The sequence below is a fragment of the Gymnodraco acuticeps genome, unplaced genomic scaffold (assembly GCF_902827175.1).
Source record: "Gymnodraco acuticeps unplaced genomic scaffold, fGymAcu1.1, whole genome shotgun sequence".
NCBI classification, from domain to species: Eukaryota; Metazoa; Chordata; class Actinopteri; order Perciformes; family Bathydraconidae; genus Gymnodraco; species Gymnodraco acuticeps.
In genome coordinates, this window is record NW_022989949.1 from 58611 (window position 1) to 86555 (window position 27945).

At 41.4% G+C, this 27945-nt stretch overlaps 1 protein-coding gene across 2 annotated transcripts in view; it reads right to left on the reverse strand.

Moving 5' to 3' along the window:
• Window positions 1–5936: 5936 nt before the first annotated feature.
• ache (acetylcholinesterase) overlaps window positions 5937–27945 on the reverse strand; it is a 36459-nt gene continuing 14450 nt past the window's right edge. Inside the window, exons 2-10 of one of the 2 annotated variants that reach the window (XR_004568481.1) lie at window positions 24989–25506; window positions 23717–23940; window positions 23371–23631; window positions 19585–19807; window positions 18769–18984; window positions 17679–17868; window positions 10581–10759; window positions 8253–10047; window positions 5937–6758 (exon numbers count right to left, since the gene is read on the reverse strand). Coding sequence is in view for 1 of the 2 variants with exons in the window: in XM_034210579.1 (XP_034066470.1) it covers window positions 9926–10047; window positions 10581–10759; window positions 17679–17868; window positions 18769–18984; window positions 19585–19807; window positions 23371–23631; window positions 23717–23940; window positions 24989–25418 (1845 nt within the window). In the remaining variant the exon portion in view is untranslated. Of the gene's footprint in view, window positions 10048–10580; window positions 10760–17678; window positions 17869–18768; window positions 18985–19584; window positions 19808–23370; window positions 23632–23716; window positions 23941–24988; window positions 25507–27945 lie in introns of both variants that reach the window. The other variant, XM_034210579.1, reaches the window with a different exon arrangement.

A 27945-nucleotide genomic window follows, 5' to 3' on the forward strand; every position in this document is an offset into this window, starting at 1 on the left:
CACAGGTTCAAACCCCACTGCAATCAGCATGTCGTTGTGTCCCTGAGACACTTCACCCCAAATTACTCCTGTGGGATTGCCCACAGTATTGAGTATGTTAGTCGCTTTGGATAAAAGCGTCTAACAAGTAACATGTAATGTGTACTTAAGTGCAGATCTTGAGTAAATGTACCAAGTCTTCACTGAGACAGCACTTTTTTGTATTTAATAGAAGTGCCCGTTATTCTCCTGCCATGCTTTTATTTTTTCGCTCGCATTGTGTTTCCGGTTGGACCGGATGTCAGCTGTCAGCTTGACGCAGTGAGGAGGAGGTGGAGGTGAAGGTGTCCAGTTTCACCCGTTCCCATTATTCTGTACACATTCAAATGTGAGGAATGGACAGTTGGTGGTCTTCACGGCTCAGGTCTCTATGTAAACACTTGGTTAAATACTGTAAAGTGCGTCAATGTTGCAGCATTGTGCCTGAGAGACATATAAGAGAGGACATTTAGAAAATAAAGTGTTTTGTTCACCCCCCCAGCAAGTTCTTGCACGCAGGTAAATGCGACACACCTAGAACCCTTATATCATGACATCATTATGCAGGCCACACCGGTGCCCACCTGGTTGTATATTCTAAACACACATTTTGCATTATGATAAATATACAATTGACTTTTAAATGTATAAATTATACATACTTGTATACGGAACAAAGGACTTTACTCATGTGTATTTTTTTAAAAAATAGTGTTATATTGCTTCTCTTAGTTAAGTGATTGAAGAGGTGTTGGGACTTGCATCTATTTTTTTTGTAGATGTGTTTTTTCTTGAAGTGCATTTTGCTGATAACACTTCTGTACTTTAAAACAGAACTTTTACTTGTAATACTTCTATTCTATTCTAATAGATTATATTAAAACCATAGTATCTGTACTTATACTTAAGTAAAGGATTTGAGTAATTCTTCCAACACTGGTTTAAAGTAAGGACTTATTTTACTTAAACAAGTGAAGTATTTCTATAAAGTCCAAAGTAAGTGTAGGATGAACATAACTTTATACTTCTACTATATTTCAGAAGGAACAACATTATAATAGGAGTTACAGTTACTTCTTATGATACTAGAATAAAGCTCATTCCGGTATAAAGAAAAAATCCTTTCTGTCTTTGGAGCAGCTGATAACATCACACATTTGAGACTTACTTTGAAGTTAACTTTTTTGCCATGAAAGTAATCTATTGGAATTATTAATTTAAACATGCTGTCCAAAATGTTGGTATTGGATTCATTTATTAATTCAATTGACAATAATATGAGTAAACACAAGACTTAAACTCAAGGGTGTAACTTTGGTTTGAGAAGTGGGGGACACACAAAACAGGGGTCCTCCGCAATGAAACATTTTCTCAATTTAATTCCATTTCCTGCCTTTCTATATATTAGGGACTATAGTGTTAACAAATCCAAGAAAAATGTGTAGTGTATATAATGAGTGTGCACACTTATCTAGTATCCTATCCATGTGAACCTGTTTTATTTGTGATTACCTCGCATCCTCTAGGGGGGTCTGGGGGCATGCACCCCCGGGAAGATTGTTTTCTTTAAATTGAAGTTGAGTGCATCAATCTGGTGCACTTTGAGGGCAACATTAAGAGATTTATGGATACAGTTCTCAACAATCATATGAAACAGAACTGTATATATTTCAATAATCAAAACACCATTAGAATATGCTCACAAGCAATAACACATATTTGATAAACTCCTCTCTCCTATCTTTATCTTACCTAGTCTGCATTCTTTCTTTTTATTTATGCATATTTGACTAATCACTCCCCTTTCAAACTGTGTTTTTTATTTTTGTACTGACCTATAGTACACATTGGATGGATTTCTTAACTTGTTTTACAACTAATATTACATAGATGGAATTATTTGTTTACCGTTTGAGACCCACTGAGATAACTTAGACTAAAGTTTACAACCTGAGTCCTTTACCTCCCTGAGCTGACGTTACCTCTCTCAGTCCAACAGGAGAGGACTCTCCCTCTCCTTATTGTTAATAACAATAATCTCCGTTAGCTCCGAGCTAGCACCAGATGCTAACAACAACCCACGTAACTCTCTCAGTCTCAGTCTCAGTCTCAGTCTCAGTCTCGGTCTCAGTCTCACTCACTGAGTCCCACAAGTCCCCGGTTGGGTGCTTCGTTGTTGGAGTTTACCCCAGTGGACGAGAGGGTCGCCTCCCTACGCCTGCGGGTTATGGGGGGGAAAACTCTGACTGTTTTGTGTGCTTATGCACCGAACAGCAGTTCGGAGTATACGGCCTTCTTGGAGACCCTGGAAAGAGTCCTGTATGGGGCTCCTGAAGGGGACTCTTTAATCTTGCTGGGAGACTTCAACGCACATGTGGGCAATGATGGAGACACTTGGAGGGGCGTGATTGGGAGGAACGGCCCCCCTGATCTGAACCGGAGTGGTGGTTTGTTACTGGACTTCTGTGCTAGTCATGGATTGGCCATAACAAACACCATGTTCAAACATAAGGATGCTCATAAGTGTACGTGGTACCAGAGCACCCTAGGCAGAAGGTCCATGATCGATTTCGTTATCGTATCATCGGACCTGAGGCCGTATGTTTTGGACACTCGGGTAAAGAGAGGGGCGGAGTTGTCAACTGATCACCATCTGGTGGTGAGTTGGGTCGAGTGGCGGGGGAAGCCTCTGGATAGACCTGGTAAGCCCAAACGTGTAGTTCGGGTGAACTGGGAACGTCTGGAGGAGGCCCAAGTTCAGGAGGCCTTCAACTCACACCTCCGGCGGAGATTTTCGGGCATTCCTGTGGAGGTTGGGGACATTGAACCAGAGTGGTCGGTGTTCAAAACCTCTATTGCCGAAGCCGCGGCGGGGAGCTGTGGTCTCAAGGTCTTAGGTGCCTCAAGGGGCGGTAACCCTCGAACCTCCTGGTGGACACCGGTGGTCAGGGAAGCCGTCCGACTGAAGAAGGAGGCCTTCAGGGATTTGCTATCCAGGGGGACTCCTGAGGCAGTTGCAAGGTACCTACAGGCCCGAAGGGCAGCAGCCTCGGCCGTGGCCGAGGCAAAGCAGCGGGTGTGGGAGAAGTTCGGAGAAGACATGGAAAAGGACTTTCGGGCGGCACCAAAGTTGTTCTGGAAAACTGTCGGACACCTCAGGAGGGGGAAGCAGGGGACCATCCAAGCTGTGTACAGTAAGGATGGGACGTTGTTGACCTCAACTGATGGAGTGTTAGGGCGTTGGAAGGAACACTTTGAGGAACTCCTGAACCCGACAACTCCGCCCTCTATGTTAGAGGCAGAGCTGGAGTATGACGGGGGATCAACACCAATCTCCCGGGGGGAAGACACTGAGGTCGTCAAACAACTCCACAGTGGCAAAGCCCCGGGGGTGGATGAGATCCGCCCAGAAATGCTGAAGGCTCTGGGTGTTGAGGGACTGTCATGGTTGACATCAACGTTGCGTGGAAGTCGGAAACAGTACCGAAGGAGTGGCAGACCGGGGTGGTGGTTCCCCTTTTCAAAAAGGGGGATCAGAGGGTGTGTGCCAATTACAGAGGCATCACACTACTCAGCCTCCCCGGGAAAGTTTACTCTAAGGTACTCAAAAGGAGGGTCAGGCCGATTGTCAAACCTCAGATTGAGGAGGAAGAATGCGGATTCCGTCCTGGTCGTGGAACGACGGATCAGCTTTTTACTCTCGCAAGGATCCTGGAGGGGGCCTGGGAGTACGCTTATCCGGTCTACATGTGTTTTGTAGACTTGGAGAAGGCGTATGACCGAGTTCCCAGGGAGTTACTGTGGGAGGTGCTGCGGGAGTATGGGGTGAGGGGGTCTCTACTCAGGGCCATCCAATCTCTGTACTCCCAAAGCAAGAGCTGTGTCCGGGTCCTCGGCAGTAAGTCGGACCCATTTCCGGTGAGGGTTGGCCTCCACCAGGGCTGCGCTTTGTCACCAATCCTGTTTGTAATATACATGGATCGGATTTCGAGGCGTAGTCGTGGGGGAGGGGGTCTGCAGTTCGGTGGACTAAGGATTGCACCACTGCTTTTTGCAGATGATGTGGTTCTAATGGCTTCATCGGTCTGCGACCTTCAGCACTCACTGGATCGGTTCGCAACCGAGTGTGAAGCGGCTGGGATGAGGATCAGCACCTCCAAATCTGAGGCCATGGTTCTCAGCAGGAAACCGATGGACTGTCCACTCCAAGTAGGGAATGAGTCCTTACCCCAAGTGAAGGAGTTCAAGTATCTCGGGGGCTTGTTCTCGAGTGAGGGAACAATGGAGCGTGAGATGGGCCGGAGAATCGGAGCAGCGGGAGCGGTACTGCAGTCGTTTTACCTCACCGTTGTGACGAAAATGGAGCTGAGCCAGAAAGCAAAGCTCTCTGTCTTCCGGGCCATTTTCGTTCCTTGCCTCACCTATGGTCATGAAGGATGTCATGACCGAAAGAACGAGATTGCGGATACAAGCGGCCGAGATGGGTTTTCTCTGCAGGGTGGCTGGTGTCTCCCTTAGGGATAAGGTGAGAAGTTCAGTCATCCTGGAGGGACTCGGAGTTTAACCGCTCCTCCTTCGCGTCGAAAGGAATCAGTTGAGGTGGTTCGGACACCTAGCTAGGATGCCACCTGGGCGCCTCCCTAGGGAGGTGTTCCAGGCACGTCCAGCTGGGAAGAGACCAAGGGGTAGACCTAGGACCAGGCGGAGGGATTATATCTCTTCGCTGGCCTGGGAGCGCCTTGGGATCCCCCAGTCATAGCTGGTTGATGTGGCCAGGGAAAGTAAAGTTTGGGGCTCTCTGCTGGAACTGCTACCCCCGCGACCCGACCATGGATAAGCGGGAGACGATGGATTGGGCATTTAAAAAGTGGGGGGGACACAAATGGGATTTTGAAAAGTGGTGGGGACTGTCCCCAGTGGAAATTACGCCCATGCTTAAACTATTTAGGACAATTTAAAATTGTTTGTTGATAAAAAAAATAATCGAAAACTTCAAGCTTAATGGTGGGGTAGGTAATTCACTTCAGAAACACTTTTTTTTATATTCCATGGAATGCTCTTAACATCCCGATTGCAATGAATAAATTAAATGCTTTGACAAAAAATACATTAAAAAATGTCATCTGTGGAAGCCGTGGCGCTGTAAAAAGCACAACCAATCATTTTAGCCGGCCCGGCTAAAGTAACTGGATGGCCTACCTGCCTGTCAGCCTTCCATCTGTGCACAAACTTTTCTCGTGCCCTCATTGGTCATGTGCGCGTTCGTGTGTGTTGGAGGAGGGGCTCTGTAAGGAAGTCTGAAGGAAGGGGCAGATTTTTTTCGGCTGCGTACTTTCCAATTCTAGCGCACTCGAGCTGGTTTATCCATTATTACCTACCCTACCTTTAAGAAATATGTTATATACATTAAAAGTGTATAATTGGCTATAAACCAAAGAAGGAAAGAGTATTTTACTCGTATAAGTAAAGAGGGGAGGGGGTCATTTATGTGTATGACAAAAAAACACATAATCATCGATCTGAGGCCTTTGTGAGGAGAGAATTAGGTTTTTAGGAAATAAGCCGATAATCAGTGCAGGGTTTAATAAAATACAACATTCCGAAGTTGCTCTAGGTACAGAGAAAATGCACTAGGGGGCAGCATGAAACCAACATCCTGAGTAAAGGAAAATCTTACATTATGTCTGGAAACATGAGCTTCTCTTTTTCCTCTCATGTGTCCCTTGGGGTCTACAAAACTGGTTCATAATTGATGACAAAAATAAAAATAGTCATGGCAAGTCCCATAATTATCCCATAATGTTGACATGGTATCTTTAATTACCGTGATTCTGTATACATTTACATATTTGTTTCGCCTTTTTTCAGAAAATGACACAGCTGTTGGTGCATGCTGGACTCAATAACAGCTCAGTGTGGACAGAAGCAGCAGGGTGTCTTTATTTCTGTTGCTATAGCTTAACCAAGTCAGCATTCATGATACACAGAGACATGGGAAGAGAAGCCTTCAAGACGTACAGTACTGGTGACTGGAACAAACAACGATGAGGCAGAGGACTGAAACCAAGTCAAACAAACTGAAAAAGGATTTATGGCACTCATTTTTAGTCAGAATAATATTGCTTTTAAAACACAACCTCTATCCATCATCATTGTTGTTTAATCACGTTATATTTTCACTGCATTTAAATATCAAATATATTCCTTTACTGATATATTTATTGCTAACATTAAACGTACCTAACATTAGAGTTATATTAGTCACTTTGATAATAGATTGTTAAAAAGTACAAATTTTACAGAAAATAACAGTCCAAGTTTGGAAGGATATACTGGAAGGACATGCACAAGGATCTGATAGGAGGGCAGGGGAAGGAGGGCTTAAGCGGGGATCTCCCATTGGATGAGAGGAGCTGTCACTCACACAGCCAGTCACACATGCATTCTTCACTGGTATTTTAGACATCAGATACAATCCTTTATTCATATTTAGTTCTTTTTAAAGCTAGACTAATCTACTCTGGTCCATAAATAGGAGCTTTACATGCCAACAGAGACACTTTGCTGGGACAGCATTCAGCCAATCACAGCGCGGATTCAGTTCCCTCCTTGTTAATACAGAAAAATGGCAAAGAGGTTGACAGACAGGTACAGTGACACCACACACACACACACACACACACACACACACACACACACACACACACACACACACACACACACACACACACACACACACACTCGGGGGGGGGGGGGGTAAAGGAATTAAAAGTCCTAACTGAATTGTTTCTTGGAATGCCACCAAAGTTCTCAAAGATTTTTTAATCTTTCTTGTGGATTATCTTATTCCCACAAAATAATAACGTGCACACCACATATGGAAGTTTTGCCCAGGTTACTATTTCGTGGACACAAGATCAATGTGTATTGCAAACCAGATAGCAACAAAACATGTTGTTCTCACAAGATAATAACATTACAATTAAATAATAACCTGTACATACAGTATTATATGGAAGTTATTATATTAACGCACATAACATATCCACTTTCAGGGCTCAAAATCCGCTAAACCATTTTTGTCTATTTCTCTGTTAGCAGATTTGAATTCTACAAATACAAAATAAACAAAGTAAATCTATATAAATAAGTCCAGTGTGTAAAATACCTTTTTAGTCAATGGTTTTGGGTAAAAAAAAGATTGTATGTTGGTTTGTTGTTATATTCTAACATCACTTACATTGAAATTATGTAGTTATATTATGTGGTATGGGCAATATAAGCAGGATATTTTTGTTTATTATTAAGTAAGTGAGGTTTTCAACTTTTAATTACGTTTTAATAATTCATCTTCACTGCCACACAGTGTAAGCTGAAACTCACACGCAGTTCTTTCGAAGGAGAAGAGTTATGCAATGATGTATTTTTCTGACTGTCTTTTCATCTTTCCATCACATCTCCACCTCTCCTTCTGCCTCACCCCCCCCTTCCTCTGTCCTTTTCTCCTTGCCTCATCTCTGTACCTTTCCACCTCCATTTTCCATCTATCCATCCATCCAGTGTTGGCTGGCAGGCCAGAGGCTGAGCAAGCGCTCTGTCACATTACCCCGCTGCTGAGTGAATTACTCTGCCTCCATTAGACTAACGAGAAAGCAGGAGGACGGAGGAGAGCGATGGGGGAGGGGACCGGGACGAGGCCGAGTAGGGAGGGGAGCGAGGAGATGGATGAGGAAGGAAAGAGAGATGATGAAGAGGAGAAAAGTTAGATGGGGTGGAAGGAGAAGGATATGAGTGGGGAGGGTGAAGGATGAAAGGAAGAGAGTGGGAGAGGCAGGAGGGTGGATGGAGGGTGATTAGAGAGGAAGATGAAGCGGGAGGAAGACTGAGAGGCGAAAAGCAGGGCAACAGGGCGGTGGTGGTGGAGAGGAACAGCTGCGGGAGGAGAGGGAGGATGGGGAGGGAGAGGAGAGCTGGTGGAAACAGCGAATGAAGTAAAGAAACAGAGAGGGGACGATCAAAAGTAAAACGATTAAAAAAACAGAGAGGACTGTACCAAACAGAGAGGGGTGAAATGTTATTGGAATACATCACAGCTGTACATGACACTGAGTGGATGACACACACACACACACACACACACACACACACACACACACACACACACACACACACACACACACACACACACACACACACACACACACACACACACACACACACACACACACACACACCACACACACACACACACACACACACACACACACACACACACACACACACCTAAGACAGCGCATACACTCACTCAAAGAAATTCAGTGCAGTGGAACAAAAGTGGTTTCTGAACAGGGCTGTTAACAAGATTTGACAAGGACAGAAGTCACATGACCTCAGTGACCTCACAGCTACAGCCATGCTCTTGCTTATCACATCCCCCCCAAACAGATTTGGATTGAAAGACGCACACAAAAGCATTTAGAGTTCATCACATTATACTGTATGTTTAAAGGGTTAACTTTAAGGGATTCCTTCATAAAGCAACTGATTCACTATGTAATGTAAAACATTTCAAAATGTAGTACAAATGTATCCTCACAGGGATCATCTTCGTACAGATTGTGTAACAAAGGATTATTATTACAGTATATCATTTATTTTTTGGTTGAAGGGTACTGTTTTTTGCCATTTCCAAATAATACCACCCAATAATGCTAACGCTAGGCATTTTAAAATGCTTAAATAGTGGCTTTAAAGTGAGACATTTCTTTACATTATATTTTCTATACAAATTAGAGTCTAAAATGTCTAAAGAGTATGTAAGAGTAAAGCTGCAAATATGAATAGATTAAATATCAATTCATTAAAAAGATATTTTCAAATGGATGAATTGTCTTTAACAGTGGCCGAAGTGAAATGCCTCACTTTAACTCAAGAGTGCAGCTGTTACCATTCAGGGCCATTTGAACACATTTTCCCAGTTTTACATTATCAGTAGACGTTTCCAGTTCCTCTGCCCACCCCCTCTACCCAATTTCTGTTGATCTATGCTGATATGCAAATAAGACAGTGACAGGTATGGTACTAAACAGCTGACAGAGTGCCATAAACATCAAAAATGAATTATTTCTGACAAAGGTCAAGCGGATTTAGGTGAACTTTCTAAAATATAAATCAGGCACCAAACAGTTATAGTCCATGGAGCGTTTCCACACAAAATACCCAGCTTATGGCTTTGCCACAGGAGAAATACACAAGGAGCAGAACACGCAGGAAATGGGAAGAGCGGTCATTATAGTAGTCATGAACAAAAAAGGCCTCGACAGAAACAAACAAACAGTGTTGTTGAGTCCAAAAAACTAAAAACCCTGATATGTCAGAAAGAAGGAATCCTCAAAAACAAAAGATGAAGATCAACAGAACACACAGTAAACCAGCAGTGGTGCAGTGTCATGGGCCTGTTAAGTTAAACTGGGGCACACACACACACACACACACACACACACACACACACACACACACACACACACACACACACACACACACACACACACACACACACACGCACACACACACACACACACACACACACACACACACACATACACATACCCGAGGTAATGACACATCTTTGACATTTCTAATATTCCTCCTTATTGATGACAACTTCCCTCCATAGCCCTTTCTTAGCTTCCACAGAGACACACATAAATAAAAAGAACACATAAATAAATAGTATAAATAATACAAATAAAGATAAACAGTGCCTGTGTGTTTGTGTGTGGAGTGAAACAGAAAAAAAAAGGAAATGTTTGAATGAAGTTAGACTTCACTGAGGGGGCTATGGAGGGAAATGGCCACGGCTTGTTCTCGCTGCCCCCCCCCCTCCCCGTCTCTCTCTCTCTCTCTCTTAGAGGTCAGTGCAGCGCTCCTGCTTGCTGTAGTGGTCGAACTGGCTCTTCCAGTGCATCATGTAGGAGGACCAGCGGTGGAACTCCACCTTCCACTGGCGCTCTGCCTCGTCTATGTTATCTGAGAGAGGAGACACAGAGGAAAGTGGAGCCATGTTGCTCGTTATGCATGTCAGAATAAAATGTCCAGCTCTTTACATATCTTAAACATATCTAGATGTAAACATTTGATTTTTTATCTGGCCTTTGTTATTATTATTTTATTTTTTATTTTTCCCAGCCGATAGCCTTCTTTTTTTTTACTCTTTGCTTGTTGGAATAAAATATTGCTCAAATAAAAATGTAGACAATGCTAAAAAGTCAGAGCGTCAGTGGGATTCATCCTCTCGGGACCATGCATGTTTGTACCAAATGTTGCACCAATCAATCTGGGTAATTTAACTGCTGGTGGAGCTGAAATTGAAAAGTGGAAAGTGAGGGGATCACCAACATCTCCTGGGGACGGTGAACATCTTTGCCAAAATTCATTGACATCCATATATATTTGACCTGGCTTTTTGGAATACCATTGGGAACATAATGACTAGTATTGACCTGTATTCAGTACATACGTCATGTTTGAAAGTACAAGAAGTGTTAAGGAGTAGTGCTTACCGGTGATGTTGAGGAGGCGTGGCAGGAAGCGGTTCCAAAAGGCGCACATTTGGTTCCTCAGCCCTTTGTGGACCTTCATTGGTTCAGTGTTGAGTCCGACGTGTTTCTGCTCGCTGACGGTGAACAGAGGCCAGCGCTTCTTGCTGTCCATCATCCCGTCATGGTTCACATTGGGATTTCTGCAGGACAAAGTAAAGGGACCAGGAGGAGTTACAATTAAGAATAGATATACATAACAAATACACTCATTGCTCGTTTCTTAGGTCCACTCGGGTAAAACTAAAGTAGCTAGTTCAAAAGCCAACCATTGTCAGTACTAGAAAATACAGTACATTTGAATAATCTATGTTTTTTATGCTTCTAAAATGGTATCTTTTGAAATCATGCTAGCTTGTGATGTTAGCATGAGATGACTGTTTAAAGAGGTGATTGCTCTTGATTTGACAGATGTTTCCTAACCTATTTCCAATGGTTTTAATAGTGGATGCTAAATCAAAAATCAGTTGGTTATAGGGGTGTAACGGTATCCGTATTCGTCCCGTACCGTCACGGTTCGGACGTCACGGTTCGGACGTCACGGTTCGGCACATGCAGTTACACGACGAATACGCCTTTTTTTTTACGAGTGGGAAAAAAGTCTGTCATTCAGGGCAGTACCCACTTCACTATATATAATCCAGGGGGCGGTATTGCACCTAAAAGCTGTTTGCCAGCCGCCCTCAAACAATAAATGAAGAACAAGAAGAAACACAACAACAAAACGAACAAAATACAAGAAGAAGAAAAGTTAGTATGGCGATTTCAGATAACACACAGGAGCTAGAACCATGGATGTATAATAAGAACTGGATACAGCGTGGGAGGCAGGGCCTCATTCATTCCTATGAGAGTTGCTCATTGGCGCATGGATGACAAAATGGCCCAACTTTTGAGAGAGTGAAACGTCACAGATTACCCAGCATGCCTGAGAAGTACCCGTATGTGTGCTCATAGAGCATGCGCAACTTTAACCACGCCCCCCAAAAGGCTCGTTCACATCAAGCACGTCAGTTGTACACGTAACAGCATCACGCGTTCTGGATTGTTATGATGGATTTGATATTAACGAATAACGAGGCGGCCGCGGCAGTTAGCAGCTAGCAGCTAGCTAGTGTAACGTCCGAGCCATTAGTAATTATGCTAATGTACACATCAATCGTTATGTACTTTTATATTACGCTGATGTAACAGGATCTAGTGATGGTTTTGTTCAGCATTGCCAGCTTCACTGTTAAGCTTTATGTTGTGCCCAGCATTCTCCTGTGCTCTGAAATCAAAATGTGGATAAGCATAAAACAACACTAAAATAAACACTACAATACAACTTGTTATTTGACACACACAAGGTTGTTCATTTGTGTGTATAAATATACAACACAGGCTATATACATATATATATATATATATATATATATATATATATATATATATATATATATATATATATATATATATATATACATATACAAGTATAATTAATACAACTGTTAATTTGATTAGAGCTTTGACACATATATCTTTATTTATATATGTATAAGTATGACGACTTCCTCGGGCGATATCATATGGTATAGGCAGGGGCGGATCTACGGGGGGGCAAGGGGGGGCAGCTGCCCCCCCACTGTAGAGCCTTGCCCCCCCAGCTGCCCCCCTAACTTTTGTTTCCCTAAAACTGTACTAAAACAAACCTACACTATTTCCACAAGCTTCTCACGCAACAAAACAAGCATTACATTAGTTAAAAGTGAATCATTTTAAATATCATTTTAGGCCCGTTAAAAACGCAGCTCCGGCCCTGCATTAAACTGCGGAGCGGCGTTCACACAGCCCGCGGCTCACACCGCTGCAGAGAGGGAGCGAGCTGTCCCAGCACCTATGGATCAGCTTCCCCTTGGAGCATTTCCCTTTCCACTAGTTTAGTTTTTACTAAGGACGAGAGCTTGAAACTAAATATTAATAAAACGCTTTAGTTTGAATCGATAGCGTTTAACAGACGGGCGCTGTTTGGGGCGTTACGTTACAAAATACTACGCAGACAGCGTTAGCTGGGAGATCGATCACTTTGCTAAACTACGCGGTAGCCTACTATTAAATCCACGAAAACTACACATCACAGCCATGAGGCCAGATCAATGAAACCAGGATACATCCTTTACCGTAAAAACTGGATCCAAACACAGCTGCCTGTGTGCGCTTGATCAATACTTTCTGATGTTATATGATATGCTACATATTAGCTAGGCTACATGGCCCGCCTAACGCGTAAAGTTATACAAGCATTTGTACCAGTGCTTTTCACAAGTAGACTCTTGCAGGCCAGAGTATAGGAGTGATTCAACAACAACAAAAAGAAATATGAGAAGTGATCAGGACGAACAGAAAGAGGAAAAGGAAAAGAGAGATGAAGAGACCAGGAGGGTCAGAGCAGGAGGAAGAGGAGGAGATGAAGACATTAGAGAAGAAGAAGAAATATATGTGAGGAATAAAGATGAAGTATCAGAAAGAGGGCCAGAGGCAGGGATCAGGAGGCAGAGGAGACTCCAGCTGGACCACATGGTATGTTCTTATTCTCCTTACATATTCCATTACAGCAGCACAATCTAGCAGCTCTTAGTATTGACTAATATTGATTGAAATGTGTTGCTGCACAGGTCACCTGTAGCTCTCTGAAGAGATGGGTGATGTCATTTGTGTACTTAATTATAATTAAGTACTTACAGTATGCAGAATTCTGAGTATTCTCTGAATCGGGTGCCTTTTGGGTCTTTATATCTTTGAAAAATGAAACCAAAATGTTTGGTCATAACATATGGTAGTGGACTACTTACATGTTCCCACCTCAGGCACAAAATATAAATACTTACTAGGAATTTCCTTGAAAAAATGTAACAGGGTTGAAGTTTTTGACAAAAAGTAGGCATGAGACCTTGTTTAGCTAAGATATGGCACCACATGGAAGTCAAGGACATTACAAAATTGTAATATTTTGCAAAACTATTGTTTATTTTGTAATAAACAATTATTTACTATTATTAATTCATACAACAGAGTTGAAATGTTGAGCATGTCAATCTTAATCTGAAAATACAAAAACTGAAATAAGAGAAGAAACTGACACTTGCCTTTCTTTGCCATCTTTTCTTCAGAAGACTTTTGTGATGTAATTCCCTCAATGCAGATCACACATGGACTGATCCATTATTTTAACTTAATAGGAGGGTAAATGGTATGGCGTGACGGGGTTGAAACAAACTGAGGGACAATATTGCAATTTCATAGATAATTCAAGTATTTTTTCAGAATTTATTTTTGATCAGTTAAAGTTGACAATCATATGATTATATTAGCAGCAACATTTTGGGATAATTGGCCATTTTGATTTGTTTAATATTAAATTAATATGTAATAATGCTTAGTGAGGACATGCAAATATGTCTGTCTACTACTAAGACAACCAATCTTTTAAAAACAAAATATATATATACATTTAGTTTTACATTGTAATGCAAAACAACCTGTTTCATTAATTCATTGCTTTAAAATACATTTTGTAGTTTCCTTTCATTTAAAATTGTTGAAGTAAGGTTGGGGGACTCAAAGGGCACCCAATTGTTTGTCTGAACACCTTGTTTCTCTTGTGCATTAAGAACACTTGTGTTAGGGCATGAATTAACAATAAATAGGTTATATACAGTATAAAATACCACGTACTGTCCGCCCTCCCATGCCACCTTGGCATGACCTCTTGCCCCCCCTTTGCCACCCCATGTAAAATGTTCTAGAACCGCCACTGGGTATAGCTAATTAATCTGGGTCAAAACGTGTTGTGTCCACATGCAAAGGTTGTAAACTCTGGCTTATCCCTGCGATCACATGTCACATCACATGAACGTGCCGGGCGGCGCGGTCCCGTGGGTTGGATGCGCGTTCATAATGCAGAGGGAAATAACTCTCAGAATAACGTTATTAGCACATTATTGCAACTTGAGGAACGAATGTTTTTAATAAGGGCTATACAAGTGTTCATACTGGGTAGTTTATTTAGTTTAACGATTTACAGACCACTCTTTCCCCATGTAAGTCATGGATGTATAATAAGAACTGGATACAGCGTGGGAGGCGGGGCCTCATTCATTCCTATGAGAGTTGCTCATTAGCACATGATGATAAAATGGCCCAACTTTTGAGAGAGTGAAACGTCACAGATTACCCAGCATGCCTGAGAAGTACCCGTATGTGCGCTCATAGCGCATGCGCAACTTTAACCAAAATGCTCGTTCATATCAAGCACGTCAATTTGCGTACACGTAACAGCACCGCGCGTTCATGACAGCATGGTAATGGATTGTTGTTATCATGGATTTGATATTAACGAGGCGGCAGTTAGCAGCTAGCTAGTAATGATGCTAATGTACACATCAATCGTTATGTACTTATATTACGTTGTAACAGGATCTAGTGATATCCAACAGAGCTTCATTTAGCATGAAATAATTATTGCACTGTATATATACACACACAGTGCAATACGCTTCTTAGTGCAATAATAAGCTACAGGGACGTTAATCTAACGTCGGTAATATTAACTTTATTCAATACAACATTTACGGTACAAGATGTAATCATACAGCCCATGTAATATACTATTTTACAAATGATGAATTACAGCAAACATGTGCAATATATATCCATTATTACAGCTCCGTGGGATGGCAGTAAGGCGATATGGTCCGTTGTTATTGTGCATCCATGGGTAAAAATAAACGCATGTAGTGCTGAACACGTAACTTGAACGTGCAGGGGGGCGCGATCCCGTGGGTTAGATGCGCGTTCATAATGCAGAGGGAAATAACTCTCAGAATAACGTTATTAGCACATTTTTTAAACTTGAGGAACGAATGTTTTTAATAAGGGCTATACAAACGTTCATACTGGGTAGTTTATTTAGTTTAAAAAAAATTATCCAACGAGTTACAGACCACTCTTTCCCCATGTAAGTCAATGGGAAAAAGTGTTTCCGGGCCTGGCAACCAAACGGATGTGCAGTACCGCCGTTTGGCCACCACGAATATTTTCATCTGAGTCCGGCGCACTTCCTGGAGGCTTGGCTAGAACCCACCTGCGTCTTTTAAATCAGCTGTGTGGGAACATTTCGGGTTCCCTGTGGACTACAATAACGATGAAGTGTGCGAGTGGTGGATCGGACGAGGACGGTTGGAAGTTGGAACACACGCCAAACATGCTAAATCATATCAGAAGGCATCACCCAGATTTGCCAATCACCGGAGCCCGGCAAAAGACAACAGCAGTTCAACAGCTTATCCCCGCTGTTTTTAATAAACCAACAGACATGAAAGCCGTGAGACCAAAATAAATAACGGAAGCTTTTGGCATATGTTTTTCAACGACTATGCGCTCTTGAAACACTTTCTTATTATTTATGATGTAATATTTTCAAGACATTCTTTTTAGCTTTACAGCTTGATGAAACCTTTTTGTTTGACATCAGCCATTATAGATAATATGGCCATCTGAGTGTGTGTGGTACTGTTTGTGGTTTGTTTTTAACTGTTTAATACAGTTAATTATTAAAAATGTCAGAGTTCCTTATTTTTAAACTGAAACTTGCACTACTGTTCAAAAATAAATAACAACAAACTTGGAATTATGCATTTGGGACTTTTTTTTGCTTTTTCTTGTTGTACCGAACACGTACCGAACCGTGACCCCCAAACCGAGGTACGACATGAAACATTACCAATGTCACACATAAACCTCTTTTCAGTTTGAATATTTATTTCATGACGTAGTAGAACTATCCGTATAAGTAACAGAAATGCACATATTGAAGCGTCTCTCAAGCAGTTATGAAAACACATCTGAACCTGAAGCTGTTTTCTGTGACTGACTGGAAGGAAATCAGTTCAGTACGTGGCAGTTTAATCAAAAGCTTTGCATCAGCATTCTGCCGTTTCTGCCGCAGGGCTATTACTCACTTGCTCAGACAGAACAAAAAAAGTCCAGACATAATTTGATTAGAATCATAAATAAATCTCCAGTTGTGTAGAGACAGAAGTAATGTATTTACAGTAATGGCAGGGCAGAACCATCATTTTGATATGGACAAAATATGTGGGGTTGTTTTAATGAATGAAAAGCACGTACTTGCTAATTATTTCTGATCTAAATGTCAGGATATATCTGGCCTCAGCGGGTGAGGTTTACCCTTTAAAGGTCCACCTTGCCTCTCCCTAACATCTACCTGTTAGGAGACCTCTAGCTGTGAGTGTTATGCTGTGTGCTTAGGCAAAGCACTCCTCTGCGCTACTGTAAATGCTAATCAAATGCTAAAATGTCCAAATGACAATGGTGATTTTAAGAAGCTTATCATCTCTAATAAATCAGAAAAACTCAAAGGACATCTGGATCTGAGGGGAATTTATTTTTGTTGTTTTGATATTTGATATATTTTTGATATATTTTAATATAGTACAATTATTGTTCTAATAATGTTTTTGACATCATTTTTGTGCTCGATGCAAAGTCAAAGCGTTACCAATGTGGGCTTCATCCTCTGGGGACCATGAATGTCTGTTTTGTGCCAATCAATCTGATACTGATATATTTCCCTGCATGAGTAGAACATTTTAAGTGCTGGTGGAGCAAGCAACAACAAGGAAACATGGAAAAGTGAGCAACATCACTAGACTTGGCAAAGACTTTGATCTTTGCCACATTTAAATCCATCCAATTTATTTGGGGGTGTATTTGAATCTGGATCAAAATGGTAGACCAAACAAATCCAATGGCGTCACAGTTGGACAGACCTCGGGATTCCCCGGAAGTATCTATCATTCGACTTCAAACACAGAGATGGAGGTTTGCTTTGCAGTAGCAAGACTGAGTGACTTGTGATCTATAACTGACCACCTCATCCACCCTGTAGCTAAGCAACCTAATCAAGATGGACTGGTCTGTCCTCTCTGGTGTCCCCCTCTCTCTCTCTGCTGCTCATTACAGTTGATAAGTACATTCATTCTCCAGTCTGTGAGGCCTCACCCAGTTCGTGCAAAGTTGGCCCAGTATCTCATGATGCGCTGGCTCAGTTTCTCCTCCTCCAGGGTGTAGTTGAGTCTCTTCTCCAGGGGCAGCCCGAACACAAACTCGATCTCGTAGCCGTGGATCACTCCCATCCACTCGGGCCACGCCAGGTTGGACGCCCGGTGGTCGAACAGGTAGAGGTAGAGGCCTTTAGAGCAGGAGCAGGAGGAAAAGAGGACCATTGGTTAGTTTGACCCTATAGAAATGGTGTGATACCAACACATTCTGCAGATACTGGTAAAGAATTTGTTTAGTGGATCTTTTGGTATCTGTTACTTATTTAGACTATTTTAAACACTCAAACAAGATGTGGTGATTGTTGGAACAGAGGGAAGGCCAACAAACACGGTTTTGAATAGATTTATTTGGTTTCTGTCAAGTTTGAATAAAGTGTATTATGAAATGATCAGCAAGGAAAAATGACTGTTTCATTAAATATGGTCTGGTGGCTTTGAAGAGAACATATATTGGCAGTCTTTGTTTTCATCTAACTTAATAAATTAAGGGGTTTATTTTGAGTTTTAGAGCAAAAGGAATAAACATATGAATTTATTGCAGTTGTTTTGTCTAAACAATGGGTTTGTTACTGTAACTGCAGAGATAGATGATTATAATAGATCTTATTATCTAGATATATGATCAATTGTTTGGAGAAGGTACACATATTGAAAATGAGACATTTTAGTTTTGGATTTTTTCATTCCTTGGTTCCAGATTATATAAAACGATAAGCTATTAGGACAATATAAGCCCTTTGAAAAATAGAAAATTCCCTAGTATAACAATATTATATAAGCCACTTATATAGAAGGCTGATACAATACAGCAAAATTCCCATTTCAATCTTCCTCTGCAGAGTGAATTCTTTATAAAATATTGTTTTATTGTTAACTGTAAATCTTAAGGCATGTGCGGTATCAGAGTTATTGTCCCAGGATCTCAGACATGATGCAAATGTTGTAGGTTTCAGATGAATTACAGCCTGCCTGATTAATTCTGGCTTTATGAGGAAAAGAGGGCCAAACTGGACCACCCTCGTATATCTTACCTTGTGGGTTTCCTCCCATGTTAGACTTCAGGGCGTTGTGCTGGGCGTAGGAGCGAGCGAAGTGTGCCAGCGGGCAGATGACATTTTGGTCGCCCACGATGTCGTCCATGGCTTCCCGGTTCTTCAACCCGTTATTCTCATCCATCCAGTCCGTATACTGCAGCACCACTGCCTCCAGGCCAATGTCGTTAGCATGTGGCACGCTGAGCTTCACACCTGGCACAGTAAAGTAAACGTACTACTTCAGCTGTGATGTGGGGTGATGTACAGAAAGCTTGAAATTGAACGTGTGGATTTTCTGCAAATCTCTCTGATTCGTCCAATGGTGTAAAGTACATTTAAGTACTGTTCTTAAGTACAATTTTGAGATACTTGTACTTTACTTGAGTATTTCAAATCTTTGCTACTTTGTACTTCTAGTCCACTACAATTCAGAGGTAAATGGTGTACTTTTACTTCACTCAAAGTCATTAAAACTAGCTGCACCTTTACCAGCTTTGATAACACTTTAATGATCAATCATTATAATCAACACATTATCATTATTCTGAAATGGACCAATCTGCACAATGAGTACTTTAAGTATATATTGATGCTTATACTTTTGTACTTTTAATTGAGTAACATTTTGAATGCAGGACTTTTACTTGTAACAGAGTATTCCTTCTACTTTTACTCAAGTAAATATCTGAGTACTTTTCCCACCTCTGGATTAGTCACAGTAAAAGAGAACTATTAAATTCATCAATCATATAAACAGCTGAACAATCCTTCTACAATATTCTCTATCCATCCATTACAGCTGAGTGACTTCACCTGCCAGGAATTCCTCCCTGGAGATGAGGCTCTCGTTGTCCTTGCTGAAACCGGGCGCTCCGTACAGCAGGAAGTAGGAGCCCTCGTCCTGGTTGACCCCGAGCAGGACCTGAGTGTCTTTAATGTTGCCTGAGCTGAGCATGGCCTCAGGAGTGTCGGGCAGGACCTCTCCGTCCACAACAGGGACAAATGAAAACCGGAAGAGGCCAGACCACGGCAGGACCTGCTCAGAAAGGATGAAATATGGAGTACTGAATTGATCTGAGCTTCACAAGATTGATCTAACACCCAGAAGGCCCCTGCATCCAGGCCAGCATTACCATTCACTTGTGTCTAACACCAGCGGTTCCCAACCTTTTTCAACTCAGAGACCACTTAACCTGTTAAGCACTGAGCCTGTTTTTCAGGTCTCAGGCTCGAAAATGACATTTCCAGAACAAATTACCATAACTACACTTCTAAAAGGGGAATATTAGGGATGTAACGATACCAAAAACTCACGGTACGATAATATCGCGATAAAAAGTCCACGGTACGATATTTATCGTGATATTGAAAAAAAAAAAGAAAAAAAAGTGAATTCTTTTTTTTTCTTTATTAAATAATAAATCTGATTTGTACAGCATTTTAGTAGGATAGTAGTATTTGAAAGTGTCAACAATATAATAATCAGACCCTGTAATAGAATAAATCAAGTTTCACTTTAGTTTTTCAAGTAACTCAACTCTAACTCACTCACTCAGCATCATCAAGGTTATCTTGTAGGAATATGAGCATGTCCACATTTCCAGGTAGAAGCTGGGATGTTTGGGTGTTTACAAAATCCCCTGCTGTGGAAAAAACTTTCTTGCTTGGTACTGATGTTGCTGGGAGAGAGAGATATGCTGTGGCCATGGGTGACAGCAGTGGGTAAAACTGTGCATTGTCTCTCCACCACTTCAAAAACAATACCGTTTTTGCCAAGAAGGTGAGGCTTATTGACAGGGCGAGATATAAATATACTGTTGGTACTTGTCAATGTCTCTAGGTATTGAAGACCACTTTTGACCAGACAACGACAAAGGTGAGCCATTCTGCCGTTTCTAGTTACCTAGCGCCACATGTTTTGATGTCTGTTCTTGTTAATATCTTCGCGAGTTCTTATCATGGAGTGATGATGTATGTAACGATCGATTCTGTGTCTTCTCACGATCAGATCGATGGGTTGGACGTACAGCTACGATAAGTAATAAGGGTGTTATGAGTGAGTTAGCTGAGTTTCTTCCCGTTACATGGATATAAAACATTCATAGTTTATTGAATATTAAGATGCCCTCAGACGCGGTTTCCTGCAGATGACGCGTTTTTCCCCCAGGTATCGGGGGGTGGTGTAGAACAGGTTAAGAATCTAAAATGTTTTCGCGGCCCACATTCAACCATAAACAATATGGAGGCTAAATAAAGTTCTGATTGGTCAATTCAGAACATGTGACACGTTGTAAATCCAGTAGAACAGACCGCTGTCAAGGACTGTAATGACCATTGCTAAGGAGGATCAAGAAAGAGAAAGGAAAATAGGTTAAAATAAAAAAAGTCTTAATAATGAAAATGTTTCCACTCAAATCATAATGTTTTGCAAATTATTTGGCGGCAAATATTGAATTTACATTTACACCCTTTAATATTGTATTTGGGCTTTAGATGAAGACCGCACACAGTTAATAAATACAACTATTCTTCTAGCTAAAATACATATTTCAAGTCAATCAAGGAGTAATCTTAATTTAAGGTGTTTGAACAGAAGATTACAAATAAAATGATTGCCACAAAAATGATTGCCACAAAAATCAAAGGGTGGCTGAACACGCCATGCAATGGGAAATAATGAGCTCTAACGAAGAGTGGGATTAAAGGAACAATAAATGTGCTTGCCATGTTGTGTTTTTGGTGGTTTTTAGTTGTCAACCTATTTTTGTTTGTGAAATGTTGAAGTGATCCTACTGACTGTATCTTTATTTCTTCTGTTTTTATTTTGTTGTTGTCTGAGATGGGAATGTCATCTCCTATGTGTTATTGTTATGTCCATGTAAAAAAAAAAGAAAGATAAATGAAAGAAAGAAATGAAATTATTTGGCGGCCCACTTGCAATGCCTTCGTGGACCACTAGGTTGGGAACCGCTGTCTTACACTATGCTGTGTAGACTGGTGCTGCACCTTAGCACATCTGGTATGTGCCATGGGTATTTGATCACATTATATGATACATTGCTGCAGGGTCGGCTGGCATTTAAATTGTATCTGTTAGCCAGAGCCCACTTTATGTTGGAACAGCCTATCTGATTAGGGGTTATACAGTCCTAAAGATTGTCAATAGACTACCTATATGGAAGGTGCAGTAACCTACGTAACCATCCCTCCAAGGTCAAGCGGGAAATAATCAAATGAAGACAAGACAGAAATAGCAGAGTTCAAATGAAAACACTGGCATGGAGGAAATGCGTTCCGCAAGGGCAAGCCAATCAACCTGTTCTGAAGAGTAAAAACGTTTTTATGAATAGAATTATATTATAGTTTTTAAGGCATGCTGCCTAGGTGATTATTGGGAAACACTGATTCCTCCAATATACTGAATCGGACAACCAGAGAAAATAAAAATGTAAGTTGACATTTTGCCAAACTGTGACGGTGTCTATTTAGTTGTGTTAGAACGTTGTGGACAATTAATCGTAAGCAGGATGGATTTATGGCAATATTTGATGTGTATATGATTTGCATCAATGCAATGATGGTTCTTGAATCCTGTCTGGTTTATTTGTAAACAGTGTCAAGAAATGGTACTAGTTATCAGAGATGGGGTCGTTACTCAAAAAAAGCAATATATTCCATATGACTTATTACTTTAAAAAAAGTAATATATTACTTTACTTCGTTACTCTCTAACGCGTTACTTTACTCGATACTTTACTCGTTACTTTACTCGTTACTTTACTCGCAGGGCCGCCCCTCCCTACAGGCAGATCACGCAGACTGCGGAGGGTGCTTCATTTTGCGGAGGGAGCGGCCCTGTTTACATCCTCACTCTGGGTTCGGGGGTCCTTAACTATTAGCTTCACGTTAGCATGTTGTCTTTGCAGGTGCTTGTTGAGGTTTGCAGCAGTGGATAAAAGCTTCTGGCCTGGACACAGTTTGCACCTCGCCGTCACATTCCTGTCTTTTCGTCGGACGAACTCAAAATAATGGGCATACCTCCACCCCTCGAAAGTGATCGCTGTTGACTCGGCCATGTTTATGCACTGCATGTGGACGCACAAGTCGTGCAAATGTTACGTAAATATAAACCTGCGGCAGAAATCCCTCTTGTCTGTCAAAGGGAGGATCCACGGCTCTGGGAGAATCTAGTAATTATTTATTATAATAGGCTAACTGTAGTATGATTACTGAATTAGAAAAGTAACGAAGTAACGCGTGTCGGGCAATGTTAGTAACTGTAATGTGATTACTGAATTAGAAAAGTAACGCGTTACACTACTCCGTTACCGACAAAAGTCATATTATTACCAACTCTGCTAGTTATAATACATATCTTAATCGCAATTAAAAATTACTTTCATCTATTAATCTAGTTTAATCTTGTTGATCATTTCCTAAAACAACTAGTCACTGAAGTTTTTACAAACATCCCTCAAACATCCCTCAAACATCCCTCAACGGCTAATTAATCCACATTTGTTGCTCAAGTTTATTTGGACCATGTATGAAAGGGAATGAAGTGAATCTCAAACACTGTTTTCTGACTGTCTGCATTACCTGCCACTCCTGGTCGATGAGCTCCTGTGGGGATCTACCGCGCAGACAGTCCACCAACTCTGTGTCGTTGCCTCCATTGCAGCCAACCAGTTTGGCCAGCAGCGTGGCCCGTCTGCGGGCCTCCGCGGGGCTCACCGAGGCCCAGGGGGAGTTTGGGACCCCGCTCTGGAGGATGGCCCTGGTGAAGGTAGGCCGGCTGTCTGGAGACAAAAGGTGGAATCCTACTGAAGCACCTCCTGCACTCTCACCAAAGATGGTCACCTGTTTGGTAAAAAACCCCAGCAATTTAGAAACCAGGAGCAAAACGAGATCGCACCTTAGACAAGAAAAAAAGAGAGAAACTAACCTGTTTGGGGTTTCCACCAAATAAATGGATGTTATCTTGTACCCACTGCAGAGCCAGCCTCTGGTCCAGCAGACCCACGTTGCCAGGAGCCTCAGGGGAGCCGTGCAGAGCGAGGAAGCCGAAGGCACCGATACGGTAGTTCATGGAAACCACAATGACCGTCTCACTGTGAGCTAGGTAACGGCCATCATACACGTCCAGAGAGGAAGCACCACTGTAGAACCCTGGAAATGTTAAATATCACAGTATAGTAACCCATTGTATCACTTCATCTCAAACAAACAGTTAAAAGTGTTGCTGTTAAAAAAAGTATTGATATAATAATTAATAAAGTTTAGGATGTTTAATGTCTAGAGCAGGGGTGTCAAACTCAATTTCATCGCGGGCCACATTAGAATTATAGTTGCACTCAAAGGGCCGGTTGTAACTATATAAATATACATATATAAATATATAAAATAATGTATTATATTACATTATTGCCTCTGAATTGGATTATTATCGGATAGGGTAATAACTTCGTAATTAACTACGTCTGAAAGCAAAAGTCCAGGGCAAATAATTGCAGGTCTCTTCAGTGCGCATGTCACAAAACGAGATGCATTGTGGGATATGCAGTTTATGGGCACCGTGCTTCTGTAAAGTGGCATGTAACCATATAATAAACGTATTAGATTATTTGCGAGCTCTTGCGGGCCACATAAAATGAAGTCGCGGGCCAGATTTGGTCCCCGGACCTTGAGTTTGACACCCCCGGTCTAGAGGAACTTTTATCTTTATATCTATATGGAAACAGTTGAAAAGGTATTAGACTAGCAGAAATTATACTAATAGTCTTAGTTGCATAATCTCAGCCTTTTTTTGGTCAGATTTCTAGTTGCAAACTCAAATATACAGTTTAAGGAAGCACGTCGTCTGCATAAAGTAAAACGTTGTGCTCCTTAACTTACTGTATTATATCCAATTAATTGCTAGATGCCCTTGTCTATTTGGGTTAAACACTTTCTAAACAGGGACTGTAACCAGGGACTGTAACTTAACTGAATCCAATGTGTTCTCTGCATGGAGTGAAAGGACTACTTTCAGATCGTCTCCTTACAAAGAGTTGATGAGTGAACATATATCAAGCAGATCCTAATACAGAAATGTAATTGGCTATATTTTATGCTCTCCTCTTTACAACAAGGCACAGCCTGAGGCCCTGCTGACCCAATGAGTAATGTCTAACCAATTTATATCTTATCTCCTTCTGTCAGAGTCGTGACCCAGTACCTCCGCCGTAGATCCACACCATGACGGTGAGGTTGTGAGGTCTTGGTGAGGAGGGCACCCAGATGTTCAGGTACAGGCAGTCCTCGTTCATCTCTCTGTTGGGGTTCCACATCTCGCTGCCTTGGAAGCCGGGGAACGACATGTCCACATACTGGAAGCAGGCGTTGGGGTAGTTGTTGGCCTCATGCACATCCGTCCAAGAGCGCTTGGGCTCAGCAGGACGGAAACGCAGCTTCCCTACTGGCGCTTCACCAAAGGGGATGCCAAGGAACGCGGTGACGTGGTTTCGGTCTGGCACCGGTATGCGAGTTCCGCGGACTGGACCGCTGCGTGTCTGCACAACGAGGTCCCCGTCGCTCTGGGAGGTGCAGATGGGGATGAGGAGACACAGGAGGAGGACCGGGGAAAGGAGAAGCACGGAGCTCTGCATGATGGAGGAGAGTCTTTGCGTCTGGACCTGTGGTCGTGATTCCCTCTCCGATCAGAGAGGGCAGGGTCTGCTCTGCTTCGGCTCAGCTCTACAGACGGATGGAGAGAGAGTAATGTGATTAAAGGAGAGTGATGGAGAACAAAGGGAGGGAGTAATCAGATGAGGAAAGAGATGATAGGACAGAGGAAGTAGGAAGTGTCAGCAAAGTAGATCAAAGACTGGTGCACAACTCAAATCCCAAAAATTATGTATTTACAAATGTGATATTGGTCACACATCTCATAAGCTACACATATAATCAAACTCTACATTTGCTTTTGTGATTACGGGCCTGACATCTGTTTTGGTACATTTTTACAATTTTCTTTTCTTTTTAGCTTATAGCATCTTATTTCAGATACATGCAATGTATGTGGTGAATGAGGTATGTGCTAATGTTTTAAAAATAATGTTTCGGTCAAGACTAAATACAATGTCCCTTTGATTTTGGAAAGAACACATTCATCATACTAATTAAATATATTTTATTCACATTTTTTTAAAAGCTCAAGCTTATTTCACTGAGATGAATCAAATGTTAAGGTGAGTCTATAGGTCTGAGTTATAAAAATACCATATGGAAAATGAAATAAAAATAAATAAATGAATTTAACAGTTATACTGTTTATCATAAATGGAAGGTATACATCACCAAAAAGTGTATTGAAAAATACGAACATGTGCCAATACAGGTGCCATTAAATCAATTTGAAAATAAATATCTAGAGGCTGGAATTCTTCATATATTGTATTTAGGGAGCTATTTATACACACTTCTTCAGGATGTCTACACACCCTGATGGGCGGTGGCTTCCCAGAAAAGACTAATTAAATATTCAACACCACACCAAGACAGTGTCCTGCTGCTCTACAGCACAGATGATTGTCAGTGTTGCTTTAGATTCAAGCTGGTTCTGTTATAACAATGCAATATACAATGTTCCTTCACATCTGAAAGCAGGACATGGATCCAACTCAATATACCCGACATGAGAACCCCTTTTTTAGATCCTTAGAACTAAATGGCCATCTCGTTTTCACAAAACCAGTCCAACTGTCAGAATTGAGCCAACATCCCTTAATGCTCAGTGGTACCTTTGATCAGTTGAGAACACATCTTCATCTATAAATCAATTCTCTACGTCGCTCTGCTCACACTGAACTGCTCACATACTAGGGATGGGAATTTGAAAGCAAATGTATATTCGAATATTCAACCCCCAAATAAACGGTTAACCGATTAAGCGAAATGTACATATCCTATATATAAAAAAAAAAAAAATGTGGGAAACATTTTTACAAAAAAAAAAAAATATATATATTTAATTAAGAAAAATAAATAAAAACATGTTCAAATAAGTATAGAAACCAAGTCGAATTTGTCAAATGTATTGAACTGGTGATCACAGTTTGAACAGTTGACAGCTATAGGCCTACAGCTTTCATGCTTAAAACATAACTTGGTTTTTAAATGAAAGAGGGATCAAACACGAACAACATAACGGGTTAGGCTAACGTAACCCTATTACAACAGAGATCAACAACCTATAACAGGGCCTATGCACAGAATGCAGCTATTCAATACTCATTCTTCTTTAAGAATATGAGCATGTCTTCATGCTCAGGGGAGAGGCGGGTGCGGAGGCGATTCACAATCAGGCCAGCTGTAGAGAAGACCCTCTCAGCTGGAATTTGGGCATAAGATGAGGTTTGAGTCTGCATGATCTGCGTGTAGGGAGGGGCAGCAGCCATGTCATTAGCTAGAACTAGCTAGATCTGATGGACATAAACGCGAGTGAAGTATAACCGGGCGCGAGAGAGAAGGATCAGCACCTGCAGCTCTGCCCGCCGTGAGGGTCCGGTGAGCGGAGTAAAACACACCTTTAGACCTAACACATTTAGCTATGGCACTGTCATATACATTGAATTATTTATATAAAAAAAAAAGATTACAATAAAAATATTCATAACTCATATTCGAATACCTGAATAATTTCGAATATTCGATTGATTAATCGTTCCCATCCCTATCACATACCACAACTGATATGATTACTTGATATCAAATGTCATATTCATCACAGGGTGTGTTACAAAACATTGGCTATTCTATTATTACACCTCTAGTACAAAACCCTTTGTCATCCATCTTAAATCATTGATGATTTCTCTGCAATATGAGTTATCCTACGAATGTCCAATAACACAAGCGTTTAGTGCACCTTCGCAGGCCCCTGCAGTGATGGGCTAGCTTCAGAAACAATCATGGTTTGAGTTAAATGAATACATTTGTTATCCTATTGTTATCTAAGTTAATATATATCAACGGTGACTTTAGGTTTTCACACTGGACACAAACAGATGTCTCCTAAGAGAAGGTCCTGTATTTCTTTATAAATTAGGAAAGAAAAGTAAGATAAATCAAGTTAATGTTGACTTTTAGTTTGTCGTTCTTTGCATTATGCCACCCGACTTTCCAGGAAACCCT